Below are 16,760 nucleotides of genomic sequence, written 5' to 3'. Positions count from 1 at the left end.
TTGGTGGGCGCGGGACACAAGGGTAAGACCGTTGGCATGGTTGAAGGTTTCCGAGATGTCCTGCCCAAAGGTGTAGCCAGCACCTCGGGGGGAGATGCCCCAGCCCCCGCGGTCATCTGGGTCTGACCACAGCAGGTCACACATGGGCCCCTGAAACACACACGACATAAGAAAAACAGCCCTCAATAAATTGCTGCATAGGGATTATGACCTTATTTAGGACGGCTTGAACACAGAGATCCTATGAAATATGTAATTCTATGGGCAGTAGGATTGCAAAGGAGGGGAATAGTCCTAATTGTCATAAGACTGCAGCCCTCATTGACAATGATGCATTGGAAGGGTGACAACCTGAATAGCCTACCGCTCGAAAAGAGACCAGGATCATGTTCATTATGGCACACCGTAGCAAAATGAAAAGGAGCATTTCATTGGACAAGTTCAGTTACGTTCTCCCCATTTTACTCCGTTTGGTGCCTACTGAACACAACCCGGGGCTTGGCTCTAACACTGTGGTAGGTCAACACCACCTCATGCGGTCGACCTCATAGCATCTCGGTGCTGACAGCTAGCTAGTATCCTACCCCCACTGTCTGTATGGTTGACAGGGATGACTAGTTAGGTCCTCTGTCAGGCAGCACTGACCTCGTGTGGAACTTCCTGCAGGCGATCCAGGGCCCGGATGTGATCCAGTGTGTCTATCGAGGGGGAGAGGCCACCGTGCAGGCAGAAAATCTACAGCATAGGAGGACAGAGAGTATAGACGTGATTTACACTTACGTGAGACAAGTCACTTTGGATAAGAGGGTTGCTGCCTACATGTAAATCACAAACACAGGTAGGCTTGGAGAAATTGAGAAACTTATTCAAGAAAGATCAAGTGTAATATATTATAAAAATAAAGCAAACTGGATGGAATATGTGGAAAAATGCACAAAATTCTTTTTTAATCTTCAACATAGGAATGCTACCAAAAAGAACTTAATGAAACTGGTTACAATTGACGGAGTCACCCATGATTCACCAAATGATATTTTGAAGGAGGAAACAAAGTACTTTAAGCATATGTTTTCTTTTCAGTTGCCTCCATCTCCTCTAACTGAAGCTAATTGTAGAGATGTTTTTTCTATTGATAATGTCAAATTAACAGCCATACAGAAAGACTCATGTGAAGGTGAAATTACAGAGGAGGAACTTCTGGATACAATTAAAGACTAAGTCTGGGAAAAATCCAGGGTTGGATGGCATACCAGTCGAGGTATACCAAACCTTTAATGATATACTAAGAGGACCGTTATTAGCATGTTTTAACCACTCCTATGTAAATGGTAGATTATCTGACACTCAAGAAGAAGGTCTGATCTCATTATTACTGAAACAGGATACAAGTGGAAAATATAAAGATCCAGTCCATTTAAAAAAATTGGAGGCCCCTTACACTTCAGTGTTGTGATGCAAAAATTCTAGCAAAATGTATAGCGCATAGATTAAAAAAGGTATTGTCGGATATTATTCATTCTAAATCAGACAGGTTTTTTACATGGAAGATACATTGGAGATAATATAAGGCAAATATTGGAAACAATAGAACACTATGGAAAATATGGGAAACCAGGCCTGCTATTCATAGCAGACTTCTGATAAAGTACGACTGGGGTTTATATGTAAATGCCTGGAGCATTTCAATTTAGGAGAATCTCTTATAAAATAGGTCAAAATCATGTATAGTAACCCTAGGTGTAAAATAGTAAATAATGGCTATTTCTCTGAAAGTTTTAAACTGTCAAAAGGAGTGAAACAAGGTTGTCCACTATCAGCATATCTATTTATTGTGGCCATCGAGATGTTAGCTATTAAAATCAGATCCAATAATAATAATATCAGAGGATTAGAAATCCAGGGCTTAAAAACAAAGGTGTCATTGTACGCTGATGATTCATGTTTTCTTTTAAATCCACAACTAGAATCCCTCCACAGCCTCATAGAGGATCTAGATAAATCTTCTAACCTCTCTGGATTACAACCAAATTATGACAAATGTACTATATTACGTATTGGATCACTAAAAAATTAAAATGTTACATTACCATGTAGTTTACCAATAAAATGGTGTGATGGTGATGTGGATATACTCGGAATACATATCCCAAAGGAAATAAATGATCTCACTTCAATCAATTTTAATAGAAAGTTAGCAAAAATAGATAAGATCTTACTACCATGGAAAGGAAAATACCTGTCAATTTGTGGAAAAATCACCCTGATTAACTCTTTAGTATTATCCCAGTTTACCTATTTGCTTATGGTCTTGCCTATGCCTAGCAAACAGTTTTTTAAATTATATGAGAAAAAAAATATTCAATTTTATTTGGAACGGCAAGCCAGACAAAATTAAAAGGGCCTATTTATATAATTAATATGAATTCGGAGGACAGAAATTATTAAATATTAAAGCATTAGACCTATCACTAAAAGCTTCAGTCATACAAAAGTTATACTTAAATCCGAACTGGTTCTCAAGCAAATTAGTAAAATTGTCTCACCCAATGTTCAAGAAAGGCCTTTTTCCCTTTATTCAGATTACAACAACTCATTTTCAGTTATTTGAAAAGGAAATCATCTCCCAAATATCACTATTTCTAAAACAAGCCATAGAAAGTTGGTTGCAATTTCAATTTAATCCTCCAGAAACGACAGAACAAATAATGCAACAAATTTTATGGTTAAATTCAAATATACTAATTGTCAAAAAACCTTTATTTTTTGACAGAATGTTTAAAAAAGGTATAATCTTCGTAAATGATATCATCGGTAGGACTGGTGGAGTTATGTCGCACATGCAGCTAACAAAAACGTATGGAAATGTCTGCTCTACCCAAAATTACAACCAAATAATTGCAGCCTTACCACAAAAGTGGAAGAGGCAAGTGGAAGGGGGAGAAAGTAAGGAACTTGTCTGTCGGCCTTGCATTAAATAACATAATTGGTTAAGGAAAACTGTGATAAATAAAAAAGTATATCAGTTTCACTTAAGGACCAAAGGATTGACAGCCGTCCCATATAGATTGCAAAATAGTTGTGAAGAGATTTTTGACGTACCGATTCCATGGCATAGTGTTTATGAACTGACACGCAAACCGACACCGGATTCAAAAATTAGAATCCTTCAATTTAAATTATTATATAAAATTATTGCTACCAATAGAATGTTATTTATATGGGGGATACAATCTTCCCAGCTCTGCAGATTTTGCTGTGAAGAGACAGAATCATTAGATCATTTGTTTTGGTTCTGTCCATTTTGTAGCTTGTTTTTGGACACAGGTCCAGGAATGGCTAAAGGATTGCAATATTTACCTGGAGCTAACCTTGCAGATAGCATTACTGGGTGATCTGAAAAGTCATAGTCAATCGATCAATAATATAATAATACTTTTAGCAAAAATGTTTATTTTTAATTCACAATCTGTAGAAGCAATGAGAATAGAAAGGTTCAGAACTTTTGTAAAACATCACAGTACGGTTGAAATATATATGGCAAATAGAAATCCTATATGGATGGTGTTAAGAGATAGATGGGAGGTATTGAATGGAGTTGAAGGATGGGACTAATAACAAATAACAACAAATAATAACAAGATAACTAATAATGTAAGCATACTGTGTCCATAATAAGTATATACAGTGGGGAAAAAAAGTATTTAGTCAGCCACCAATTGTGCAAGTTCTCCCACTTAAAAAGATGAGAGGCCTGTAATTTCCATCATATGTACACGTCAACTATGACAGACAAAATTAAAAAAAAAAAATCCAGAAAATCACATTGTAGGATTTCTAATGAATTTATTTGCAAATTATGGTGGAAAATAAGTATTTGGTCAATAACATAAGTTTCTCAATACTTTGTTATATACCCTTTGTAGGTAATGACACAGGTCAAACGTTTTCTGTAAGTCTTCACAAGGTTTTCACACACTGTTGCTGGTATTTTGGCCCATTCCTCCATGCAGATCTCCTCTAGAGCAGTGATGTTTTGGGGCTGTCGCTGGGCAACACGGACTTTCAACTCCCTCCAAAGATTTTCTATGGGGTTGAGATCTGGAGACTGGCTAGGCCACTCCAGGACCTTGAAATGCTTCTTACGAAGCCACTCCTTCGTTGCCCGGGCGCTGTGTTTGGGATCATTGTCATGCTGAAAGACCCAGCCACGTTTCATCTTCAATGCCCTTGCTGATGGAAGGAGGTTTTCACTCAAAATCTCACGATACATGGCCCCATTCATTCTTTCCTTTACACGGATCAGTCGTCCTGGTCCCTCAATAGGTATGGTGTTCTTTGGATGCAACTCAGCATTCTTTGTCCTCCAAACACGACGAGTTGAGTTTTTACCAAAAAGTTATATTTTGGTTTCATCTGACCATATGACATTCTCCCAATCCTCTTCTGGATCATCCAAATGCACTCTAGCAAACTTCAGACAGGCCTGGACATGTACTAGCTTAAGCAGGGGGACACGTCTGCCACTGCAGGATTTGAGTCCCTGGCGGCGTAGTGTGTTACTGATGGTAGGCTTTGTTACTTTGGTCCCAGCTCTCTGCAGGTCATTCACTAGGTCCCCCCGTGTGGTTCTGGGATTTTTGCTCACCGTTCTTGTGATCATTTTGACCCCACGGGGTGAGATCTTGCGTGGAGCCCCAGATCGAGGGAGATTATCAGTGGTCTTGTATGTCTTCCATTTCCTAATAATTGCTCCCACAGTTGATTTCTTCAAACCAAGCTGCTTACCTATTGCAGATTCAGTCTTCCCAGCCTGGTGCAGGTCTACAATTTTGTTTCTGGTGTCCTTTGACAGCTCTTTGGTCTTGGCCATAGTGAAGTTTGGAGTGTGACTGTTTGAGGTTGTGGACAGGTGTCTTTTATACTGATAACAAGTTCAAACAGGTGCCATTAATACAGGTAACGAGTGGAGGACAGAGGAGCCTCTTAAAGAAGAAGTTACAGGTCTGTGAGAGCCAGAAATCTTGCTTGTTTGTAGGTGACCAAATACTTATTTTCCACCATAATTTGCAAATAAATTCATAAAAAATCCTACAATGTGATTTTCTGGAGAAAAAAAAATCTCAATTTGTCTGTCATAGTTGAGTGTACCTATGATGAAAATTACAGGCCTCTCTCATCTTTTTAAGTGGGAGAACTTGCACAATTGGTGGCTGACTAAATACTTTTTTTCCCCACTGTAGGTTGTATGTTGGGAGCTTTTGGGAAAGAGCACAGTTAGAAAGATATGGCATATAGAAGCAAACCGGATGGACATCATGAAAATGATCAGAGAGGTTGAGAGTAGAAGAAGTTCAGGAGCAAAAAATAAATAAAAAATAAATATATATAATTATTGTAAAATTGACTGTGTCCATAAGGTGTAGATCGTAAGTATAGGCTGGAAGTAGAGGCCTGGGCATTGTTGTTCACTAATTTACCCCAAGTAGGGAAAGGATGGCGGGGTTGGAAAGTAATAAAGGGGAGTATTTATATAAAAAACATGGGGGATTGGAAGTGATGCAGACAATTACATTGATAAAAGTTACAATCTATCTGCAATATTAAGCTGATCTACCCCCCCCCCAAAAAAACAAAAACAGGTAGGCTTACCTGTTCGTCGACCAGAGCAGTCAGGGGGAGATAGTCGAAGAGGTCTGTGAAGTATTTCCACACATTGGCATTGCCGTACTTCCTCAAGCACTCATCATAGAAGCCGTACACCTGTGTGATCTGTCTGCTCTCATGGTTCCCCCGCAGTATCGTGATGCGCTTTGGGTAACGGACCTGCGGAGCGAGAGAGAGTTTAGCTCCAAAAGCTCTGATTGATGAAAAATGCCTTTTCAAAAAATGTGACAGCAGCACGGTGCCACCATGTGAAAACTAAACTGCATCGTATTCAAAACGATTTATCTTCTACTTCAACACCATTTACAATCATGCACTTTACGCCACATTTGGAAAAATAATAAGTTATCCTGTTAGAGCCTATAATTTACAAATAATATGTTATCCCAAGAGTTATACTGTATATATCTGTTGTCTTTAGGTGAGCTGTCCCACAGAGACCTCGAACATCACAGCTGGCCTCTCGTAAATACGTGACGAGCCCAATTCGACCCACAATGTTAATAGCTGTTAGGGTAGTGACACATTGGTATGAGTCTGAACTAGCCCACTTACAGCTCGTCAGTGTGAGTGCCTTGTCAGCATTACTGGCTGAGCCCAGGAATCCATTGAGTCCACAAAAAAACATATGCGGCCTACTTCAGTTTGCATAGTATCTCCGGCTTGCATACCTTGACTCCTGAATACCACCAGCTCCCACACATTTTGAGAGCTAGCCTACACTGAGGTAGTACTACTGAGGTAGTAGAACCCAGTATCTCTATTTGCACATAATCTTTTGCACATCTATCATTCCAGTGTTAATACGAAATTGTAACTATTTTGCACTATGGCCTATTTATTGCCTTACCTCCATAACTTACTACATTTGCACACACTGTATATATATTTTCTGTTGTATTTTTGACTTTATGTTTTGTTTACCCCATATGTAACTCTGTGTTGTTGTTTTTATTACACTGCTTTGCTTTATCTTGGCCAGGTCGCAGTTGTAAATGAGAACTTGTTCTCAACTGGCTTACCTGGTTAAATAAAGGTTATATAAAATAAATAAAATAAAAATAAACTAGTGCCCCTCGACTTTCTTCAGGGTTGATCACGCATACGAGGATGATATGTTCCTGGTTTAAGAAAAACTGGTGCTGAGCAAAAATATACTGTAGGTTCCTTTCTTTATCTGGGTCCCATCCCTTTTTCAGTCATTTATTTTGGCAAGCAGGGGTTGGAACATAAATTATTTTGTTCTGAACACAATCATATTTTTTTTTCATTCCATTCATTTTTACATTTGAGTCATTTAGCAGACGCGCTTATCCAGAGCGACTTACAGTTAGTGAGTGCATAATTTTTTTTTTTCTCCATACTGGTCCCCCATGGGAATCGAACCCACAACCCTGGCGTTGCAAGCGCCATGCTCTACCAACTGAGCTACACGGGACTGTTATGTCAGACTAATTTGCAATTGACTGCCACACATTAGAAGTATGTGATGGTGAGTTGAGAAGACAATCAGAAATACTGTTAGAATGTTTTTCAATTGACTGCCATAACCCCAAATAAAAAAGTAAACATTGGCTGTTAATTGGCTGTTAATAATTGTTTTCACATGGGTGGGGCCGCACAAATTTTCAGATATCAAAATGGGGTCGTGGGCCAAAAACTTTTAGGAACCCCTGGGCTCAGCAGAGCCGGAACCCAGATAACCTCCGTGGGGATAGAAAAGCGTGATACGCGAGTGAGGGTAGCTCAAGAACCCAGAAATGGAATGCGCTGAGATGGAGTCAGACAGCTCTTTGTCTGGTTTCTTATGAAGCCTAGAGACTGAATACGGGACAGTAGCATGGATGTTTGTAACACTGTGCATGCGCGCCAAATGAGGAGTAGACGAAGAAGGCAGGAACCACCTGGAATGAGGTCAAGAAAACCGCCCAGAACAGAGTCTGCTGGAGATGGACCATTGAGGCCCTTTGCGCCACTAGGAGGAATAAGCCAAGTGAGTCAACCTATAGATTACTTGTTTGTTTGTTCATTTAGTTAGAACCAGTAAGTTAGCTGTCACAATAACTAGGGCACGTTAGAGTTGATGTGCCCCCAGCAATTAGGTATGCGTCTCACCTCAGTGCTCTGAGGACAGAATGTAATACAACAACAGTATTATAGTGCATCTCTATGGAGGCAGAATGTAATACAACAGTATTATCGTGCATCTCTATGGAGGCAGAATGTAATACAACAACAGTATTATAGTGCATCTCTATGGAGGCAGAATGTAATACAACAACAGTATTATAGTGCATCTCTATGGAGGCAGAATGTAATACAACAACAGTATTATAGTGCATCTCTATGGAGGCAGAATGTAATACAACAGTATTATAGTGCATCTCTATGGAGGCAGAATGTAATACAACAACAGTATTATAGTGCATCTCTATGGAGGCAGAATGTAATGACCTCTGTGAGGTCGTCGGGTGAGGTTGTGTCGCTCTCTGGCGGGAGGTAAGCTTGGCTTATATGGCTTATATACATAGTTTGGGCTTTGTCGAGTAAAGCTTAAACTATGTATTTAGATTGTAGTTAGGTATTGTAGGTAGTTATCGTGGGTTGTTGTATGTAATTATTGTAGGTTAGTATTGTATTCGGCTGAGCACGGTGAAGCACAAAGCTAGCTAACCCACTACCTGGACTAGCTAGCGGGTAGCAACTGTGGATAGTTGTTTCACGCCTGAGAGTACCTGTAATTACGACAAGCTAGCTGCCTACAATAATTACATACAATAATGCCTACCATTCAGCTGTTTTTCTAACCTCATTGTCTGAAGCGTTAACGTTAGGTAGTAAGTGGCTACTGTGCTTGAAATGTAGCTAGCTTGTTGCTACCTGGATAGCTACTAAACAATAGCTGGAACGACCTAATCAAATCAAATCAAATTGTATTGGTCACATGCGCCGAATACAACATTTACATTTACATTTTAGTCATTTAGCAGACGCTCTTATCCAGAGCGACTTACAGAAGCAATTAGGGTTAAGTGCCTTGCTCAAGGGCACATCGACAGATTTTTCACCTAGTTGGCTCGGGGATTAGAACCAGCGACCTTTCGGTTACTGGCACAACGCTCTTACCCACTAAGCTACCTGCCGCCCTACAACAGGTGCAGACATTACAGTGAAATGCTTACTTACAGCCCTTAACCAACAGTGCATGTATTTTAAACAAAAAAAGTAAGAATAAAACAACAACAAAAAAGTGTTGAGAAAAAAAGAGCAGAAGTAAAATAAAGTGACAGTAGGGAGGCTATATATACAGTAAAATAAAGTGACAGTAGGGAGGCTATATATACAGGGGGGTACCGTTGCATAGTCAATGTGCGGGGGCACCGGCTAGTTGAGGTAGTTGAGGTAATATGTACATGTGGGTAGAGTTAAAGTGACTATGCATAAATACTTAACAGAGTAGCAGCAGCGTAAAAAGGATGGGGTGGGGGGGCAGTGCAAATATTCCAGGTAGCCATGATTAGCTGTTCAGGAGTCTTATGGCTTGGGGGTAGAAGCTGTTGAGAAGTCTTTTGGACCTAGACTTGGCACTCCGGTACCGCTTGCCGTGCGGTAGCAGAGAGAACAGTCTATGACTAGGGTGGCTGGAGTCTTTGACAATTTTGAAGGCCTTCCTCTGACACCACCTGGTATAGAGGTCCTGGATGGCAGGGAGCTTTGCCCCAGTGATGTACTGGGCCGTACGCACTACCCTCTGTAGTGCCTTGCGGTCAGAGGCCAAGCAGTTGCCATACCAGGCGGTGATGCAACCAGTCAGGATGCTCTCGATGGTGCAGCTGTAGAATTTTTTGAGGATCTGAGGACCCATGCCAAATCTTTTTAGTCTCCTGAGGGGGAATAGGCTTTGTCGTGCCCTCTTCACGACTGTCTTGGTGTGTTTGGACCATGATAGTTCGTTGGTGATGTGGACACCAAGGAACTTGAAGCTCTCAACCTGTTCCACCTAGCGAACAGACGCGAACTGGCTGAGTCAATTCAGCGGCTAGCTTTGCACTTGGCTAGCTAACAGTAGCTGCTAGGGGTAAGTTATAACCTACATTTGTGTTTTGTTTTTACATACTGGTAGCCAGAGTCATTTAAGGGAATTCGGGACATGGGTGACTAGTTAACGTTAGCTTGGCTCTCTCTGTGTGTTCGTGCCGTGGGAGGAGGGGTTTCTTCGTTGGCAGAAAGCAATGGCTAGCTAGTATACTAACTATTCTAGATAACTAACTGGCTGAATAAGTTGACGACGGACTCGCTCAAGCTGTCGGGACTAACCCACAACGTTAGACACGGACACGAATGATCTGCTTGGCGTGTTGACACACTGGTGGTTTGTTGTGGCCGAGTATTGGTGCTAAACCGTGTTGTTGGAGTCTGGCATGCTAGTTAGCTGTAGCGTCATATGACTAGGTGCCCTGGACGGTTTTCACGGAAGAATACTGTACCAAGTTAGCTAGCTGAATAAACTAACTAAGTCTATTCCTAGAAAATATTGAACCGCTGTAGTTTAAAACAATTATAGTTTCTGAGGTGGAAGTTGGGAGAGTTATATTTGGGTGTTTCAGTGAAACGTAAGTAAGGGAGGCCCCGCTCTCTCGCTTTCCCAGATGTTTAGTTCATTTCATTCCGATCTCCTTTGCATTATTGTAGCCATTTTCTGTAGCCTGTCAACTATGCCTCTGTCTATCCCTGTTCTCTCCTCTCCGCACATGCTATACAAACGCCTCACACCGCGTGGCTGCTGTCTCTCTAACCTGGTGGTCCCTGCACGCACCACCCACGTGGAGTTCCAGGTCTCCGGCAGCCTCTGGAACTGCCGTTCTGCGGCCAACAAGGCAGAGATCATCTCAGCCTATGCTACCCTCCAGTCCCTCGACTTCTTGGCGCTGACGGAAACATGGATTACCACTGAAAACACTGCTACTCCTACTGCTCTCTCCTCGTCTGACCATGTGTTCTCGCATACCCCGAGAGCATCTGGTCAGCGGGGTGGTGGCAGAGGAATCCTCAACTCTCCCAAGTGGACATTCTCTCTTTTTCCCCTGACCCATCGGTCTATCTCCTCATTTGAATTCCATGCTGTCACAGTCACTAGCCCATTCAAGCTTAACATCCTTGTCATTTATCACCCTCCAGGTTCCCTTTGAGAGTTCATCAATGAGATTGACGCCTTGATAAGTTCCTTTCCTGAGGATGGCTCACCCCTCACAGTTCTGGGTGACTTCAACCTCCCTACGTCTACCTTTGACTCATTTCTCTCCGCCTCTTTCTTTCCACTCCTCTCCTCTTTTGACCTCACCCTCTCACCGTCCCCCCCTACTCACAAGGCAGGCAATAACGCTTGACCTCATCTTTACTAAATGCTGTTCTTCTACTAATCTCACTGCAACTCCCCTCCATGTCTCCGACCACTACTTTGTATCCTTTTCTCTCTCTCTCTCCAACACTACTCACTCTGCCCCTACTCAGATGGTAATGCGCCGTTGCAACCTTCGCTCTCTCTCTCCCGCTACTCTCTCCTCTTCCATCCTATCATCTCTTCCCTCTGCTCAATCCTTCTCCCTCCAATCTCCTGATTCTGCCTCCTCAACCCTCCTCTCCTCCCTTTCTGCATCCTTTGACTCTCTATGTCCCCTATCCTCCCGGCTGGCTCGGTCCTCCCCTCCTGCTCCGTGGCTTGACGACTCATTGCAAGCTCACAGAACAGGGCTCCGGGCAGCCGAGCGGAAATGGAGGAAAACTAGACTCCCTGCGGACCTGGCATCTTTTCACTCCCTCCTCTCTACATTTTCTTTATCTGTTTCTGCTGCTAAAGCCACTTTCTACCACTCTAAATTCCAAGCATCTGCCTCTAATCCTAGGAAGCTCTTTGCCACCTTCTCCTGCTGAATCCTCCTCCCCCTCCCCCCCTCTCTGTGGATGACTTCGTCAACCATTTTGAAAAGACGTTTGTTAAGTCAAATGACACTGCTGGTACTGCTCACACTGCCCTACCCTATGCTTTGACTTCTTTCTCCCCTCTCTCTCCAGATGAAATTTTGCGACTTGTGACGGCAGGCCGCCAAACAACCTGCCCGCTTGACCCTATCCCCTCCTCTCTTCTCCAGACCATCTCCGGTGACCTTCTCCCTTACCTCACCTCGCTCATCAACTCATCCTTGACCGCTGGCTATGTCCCTTCCGTCTTCAAGAGAGCGAGAGTTGCACCCCTTCTCAAAAAACCTACACTCGATCCCTCCGATGTCAACAACTACAGACCAGTATCCCTTCTTTCTTTTCTCTCCAAAACTCTTGAGTGTGCCGTCTTTAGCCAACTCTCTTGCTATCTCTCTCAGAATGACCTTCTTGATCCAAACCAGTCAGGTTTCAAGACTGGTCATTCAACTGAGACTGCTCTTCTCTGTGTCACGGAGGCTCTCCGCACTGCTAAAGCTAACTCTCTCTCCTCTGCTCTTGTCCTTCTAGACCTGTCTGCTGCCTTTGATACTGTGAACCATCAGATCCTCCTCTCCACCCTCTCCGAGTTGGGCATCTCCGGCGCGGCTCACTCTTGGATTGCGTCCTACCTGACCGGTCCCTCCTACCAAGTGGCGTGGCGAGAATCTGTCTCCGCACCACGTGCTCTCACCACTGGTGTCCCCCAGGGCTCAGTTCTAGGCCCTCTCCTATTCTCACTATACACCAAGTCACTTGGCTCTGTCATATCCTCACATGGCCTCTCCTATCATTGCTACGCTGATGACACACAACTAATCTTCTCCTTTCCCCCTTCTGATAACCAGGTGGCGAATCGCATCTCTGCATGTCTGGCAGACATATCAGTGTGGATGACGGATCACCACCTCAAGCTGAACCTCGGCAAGACGGAGCTGCTCTTCCTCCCGGGGAAGGACTGCCCGTTCCATGATCTCGCCATCACGCTTGACAACTCCGTTGTGTCCTCCTCCCAGAGTGCGAAGAGCATTGGCGTGACCCTGGACAACACCCTGTCGTTCTCCGCTAACATCAAGGCGGTGACCCGATCCTGTAGGTTCATGCGCTACAACATTCGGAGAGTACGACCCTGCTTTACACAGGAAGCGGCACAGGTCCTAATCCAGGCACTTGTCATCTCCCGTCTGGATTACTGCAACTCGCTGTTGGCTGGGCTCTCTGCCTGTGCCATTAAACCCCTACAACTCATCCAGAATGCCGCAGCCCGTCTGGTGTTCAACCTTCCCAAGTTCTCTCACGTCACCCCGCTCCTCCGCACACTCCACTGGCTTCCAGTTGAAGCTCGCATCTGCTACAAGACCATGGTGCTTGCCTACGGAGCTGTGAGGGGAACGGCACCTCCGTACCTTCAGGCTCTGATCAGTCCCTACACCCAAACGAGGGCATTGCATTCATCCACCTCTGGCCTGCTGGCCCCCCTACCTCTGCGGAAGCACAGTTCCCGCTCAACCCAGTCAAAACTGTTCGCTGCTCTGGCACCCCAATGGTGGAACAAGCTCCCTCACGACGCCAGGACAGCGGAGTCACTCACCACCTTCCGGAGACACTTGAAACCTCACCTCTTTAAGGAATACCTGGGATAGGATAAAGTAATCCTTCTACCCCCCCCTTACCCAACCCCCCCCCCCCCCCAAAAAAAACATATTGTAAAGTGGTTATCCCACTGGCTATAAGGTGAATGCACCAATTTGTAAGTCGCTCTGGATAAGAGTGTCTGCTAAATGACGTAAATGTAAATGTAAAAGCCGTACACCTGTGTGATCTGCCTGCTTTTGTGATTTCCTCGTAGAAGCGTGATGCAGTCCGGCCACTTGGCTTTTAAGGGCTAGCAGGTATGTGAATGTCTCCAAGCTGTAGTATCCCCTTTCCACTAAGTCTCCCATTAAATGTTTCGACCAGCAAAATAAAGTTCTGAACAAGTTCGAAACCCAAAAAGTAATAGTTCATAATTGTTCCTTTTTAAACCTCTGAAATTGACATTTCGCTCGACATCAAAATTATTTCACCAATCAGTGCGGATAGAGCAGCTTGTTATGGAGCAAGCAAGCTATTTACATGCATTGAACAGGTGTTTTTTAGGATAAAAAGAAACAGAATAGAGCTAAGGCACAGGAAAACATGGTTCATTCTGCTTTCCAACAGACACTGGGAGACAAATTCACCTTTCAGCAGGACAATAACCGAAAACACAAGGCCAAATATACACCTGAGTTGCTTACCAAGACGACATAGACTGTTCCTGAGTGGCCTAGTTACAGTTTTGACTTAAATCGGCTTGAAAATCTAAGGCAAGGCTTGAAAATGGTTGTCTAGCAATGATCAACAACCAACTTGACAGAGCTTGAAGAATAAAAAAAAAATATATATAAATGTGCAAATATTGTACAATCCAGGTGTGCAAAGCTCTTAGACTTACCCAGCAAGACTGTAATTGCTGCCAAAGGTGATTCTATACTGAACAAAAATATAAATGCTACATGCAACAATTTCAAAGATTTTACTGAGTTAGTCAATTGAAAAATGCATTAGGCCCTAATCTATGGATATCACATGACTGGGAATACAGATATGCATCTGTTGGTCACAGATACCTATAAAAAAAAGTAGGGGCGTGGATCAGAAAACCAGTTAGTATCTGGTGCATTTGCCACATGCAGCGCGACACATCGTTTTTTTATAGAGTTGATCAGGCTGGTTGGACGTACTGCCAAATTCTCTAAAACGACGTTGGAGGCAGCATATGGTAGAGAAATTAACATTTTATTATCTAGCAATAGCACTGGTGCACATCCTTGCAGTCAGCGTGCCAATTACACGCTCCCTGAAAACTTGTGACATCTGTGGCATTGTGTTGTGTAGCCTTTTATTGTCCCCAGCACAAGGTGCACCTGTGTACTGATCATGCTTTTTAAATCAGCTTCTTGATATGCCACACCTGTCAGGTGGGTGGATTATTTTGGCAATGGAGAAATGCTCACTAACCGGGATGCAAACAAATTTGTGTACAAAATCTGAGAGAAATAAGCTTTTTGTGCGTATGGAACATTTCTGGTATCTTTTATTTCAGCTCAAGAAACATGGGACTTCACATGTTGTGTTTATATTTTTATTCAGTATATAAACCTATAAACTAAGTCCATATTTCCAGGATTTTACAGCTCAATGTCAGGACAGTCTACAACCCTAGTGTACTCTTCCCAATGCTCAAACACCACATTTTGTGTATGAATTCCAGTGGTTCCCAAGCTTCATTAAAACATTTTGCTACACAAACTTACTATATGAGTGGACAATTTCGAGTTCTGGTGACGTTAAAGTGAAAATGATTTGGCTAGATTGAAAATATCACTGAGAGTCAGCGATTTGGTGTCATTTACAATTAAAAGTCCTTTATTAGTTCAAATGCATCAAAGAGGCAATCACTTCATGACAAATATACAGAGGACAATAAACAGGTAGATTAGACCAAGGGGAAGAGTAGGAGAAAGTAGGTAGGTCTATTGCATTTGTATAAAATACCGTTATTCATATGCCCGGCCTTGCCAAAAGGCCGTTTTAGCATGGACAGCCAACTGGGTGGGACTTCAACTTCATTGCCTGATCCCTCCTGATGACCCCATTCCAATGTTTCGACCAGCAAAATAAAGTTCTGAACAAGTTCGAAACCCAAAAAGTAATGGTTAATGATTGCACAGTGTGATCAATTGAAGGCTGTTCCTTTTTAAACCTCTGAAATTGACATTTCGCTCGACATCAAAATGATTTCACCAATCAGTGCGGATAGAGCAGCTTGCTATGGAGCGGGCAAGCTATTTACATGCATTGAACAGACAAGTGTAGTGCGCGAGAGAGGGTGGAGATGGAGGCTTGGCTTGAAGAGTTGGGCATCTTGTTATGACATGCATTATCTGAATTAGGCCCACATAATTATACCTACGGAGGAGCGGCTTCTATGAAGGAACTTTGAATGTCTGAACTTCAGAGAGTTGGCTTAATGTTGGCCTGGAACGTAAAATAACGTTATTAACTGGTTCCCATGCTTTTAAAATAACAGTTTTGTTCCGGAACATTAGCACTTTTGTTCCCGGTTCTATTTCGGTTCCTCGAAAAATGACGTTATTTTCCGGTTTTCTGTTCTGTTCCCTGAACCAGTTCCAACCCCTGATGGCAAGACAGACTTTATATCAGCAACTGAAATACTGTGGTTTCAGCCCACTCATCAAGTTCAGAGTTCACTTGCCTTTAGTGCGACAAGCAGCGAGACTGTTTCCACCGAGTAGTAGCCTCGGTCTACGTAGTCCCCCATGAACAGGTAGTTGGTGTCGGGCGACTTGCCCCCGATTCTGAAAAGCTCCATGAGGTCGTGGAACTGGCCGTGCACATCTCCGCACACCGTGACGGGACAGCGCACCTCCTGCACATTGGACTCCTTGGTCAGGATCTCTTTAGCCTGGAGAGGGGAACAAAACAAGTGGATTACAGAAAACATCAGTGACTGGTGTATCCACATCTAAACATGTATTCATGAGGGTGAATGAAATAGGCTGCAAGACAAGAAGGCCTATATGTTTTTTTTTTTTTTTACTTTGTACGCTACATGAAAACACTAGATAGAAAAGCTGCCTTGCATGCTGCAAGCATGAGTTCTATATTCATTCCTTTGACTGCAAGGATACCGTAGCTTCCTAGACCGACGCACCATTTGCTATGAAAGCTGCTCCATTATCACCATGGAGACAATGCGAGTGTGTCCAAATGGAAGCAGCCCTATCCCTCTTTAATGTGACGGTGACGCTGATGTAAATCTATCCGCAAAACTTGCACTCTCGCTAAAGCAAACAACATCCAGGTGCATTACATCGCCACATGAATTTGAATGACTGCAATAAAAAATGAACTGGGTGGGTGTTAGCAAAAAAAAAAAAAAATGTGTTAGCTGGTTGTTGCACATATAATACTTAAACTTTACAACGCAAAGTATGGATCCTCAAGGAGGTCAATCATTTTATGGTTTGCAATTAACATTTGTTGGTAGCAAAGGGCACTCCAACAAAACAGTG

At 43.0% G+C, this 16,760-nt stretch overlaps 1 protein-coding gene across 1 annotated transcript; it reads right to left on the bottom strand.

Annotated features, from left to right (window-relative positions):
• Positions 1–3: 3 nt before the first annotated feature.
• On the bottom strand, positions 4–16,145 carry LOC311114775 (serine/threonine-protein phosphatase 2A catalytic subunit beta isoform-like; the record flags this gene model as incomplete). The annotated part of the gene is made up of 4 exons (XM_084190011.1): positions 15,941–16,145; positions 5,650–5,823; positions 646–735; positions 4–150 (listed from the first exon to the last, which is right to left on the bottom strand). Coding segments are annotated over exons 1-4 (528 nt in total), but the record flags the coding sequence as incomplete, so codon positions are not given.
• Between the last annotated feature and the right edge of the window lie 615 nt (positions 16,146–16,760).

This window comes from Coregonus lavaretus (genome assembly GCF_964263955.1).
Source record: "Coregonus lavaretus genome assembly, contig: HAP1_SCAFFOLD_9155, whole genome shotgun sequence".
In the NCBI taxonomy this organism is placed as follows: domain Eukaryota; kingdom Metazoa; phylum Chordata; class Actinopteri; order Salmoniformes; family Salmonidae; genus Coregonus; species Coregonus lavaretus.
This window is presented reverse-complemented; position numbering and strand designations above follow the sequence as displayed.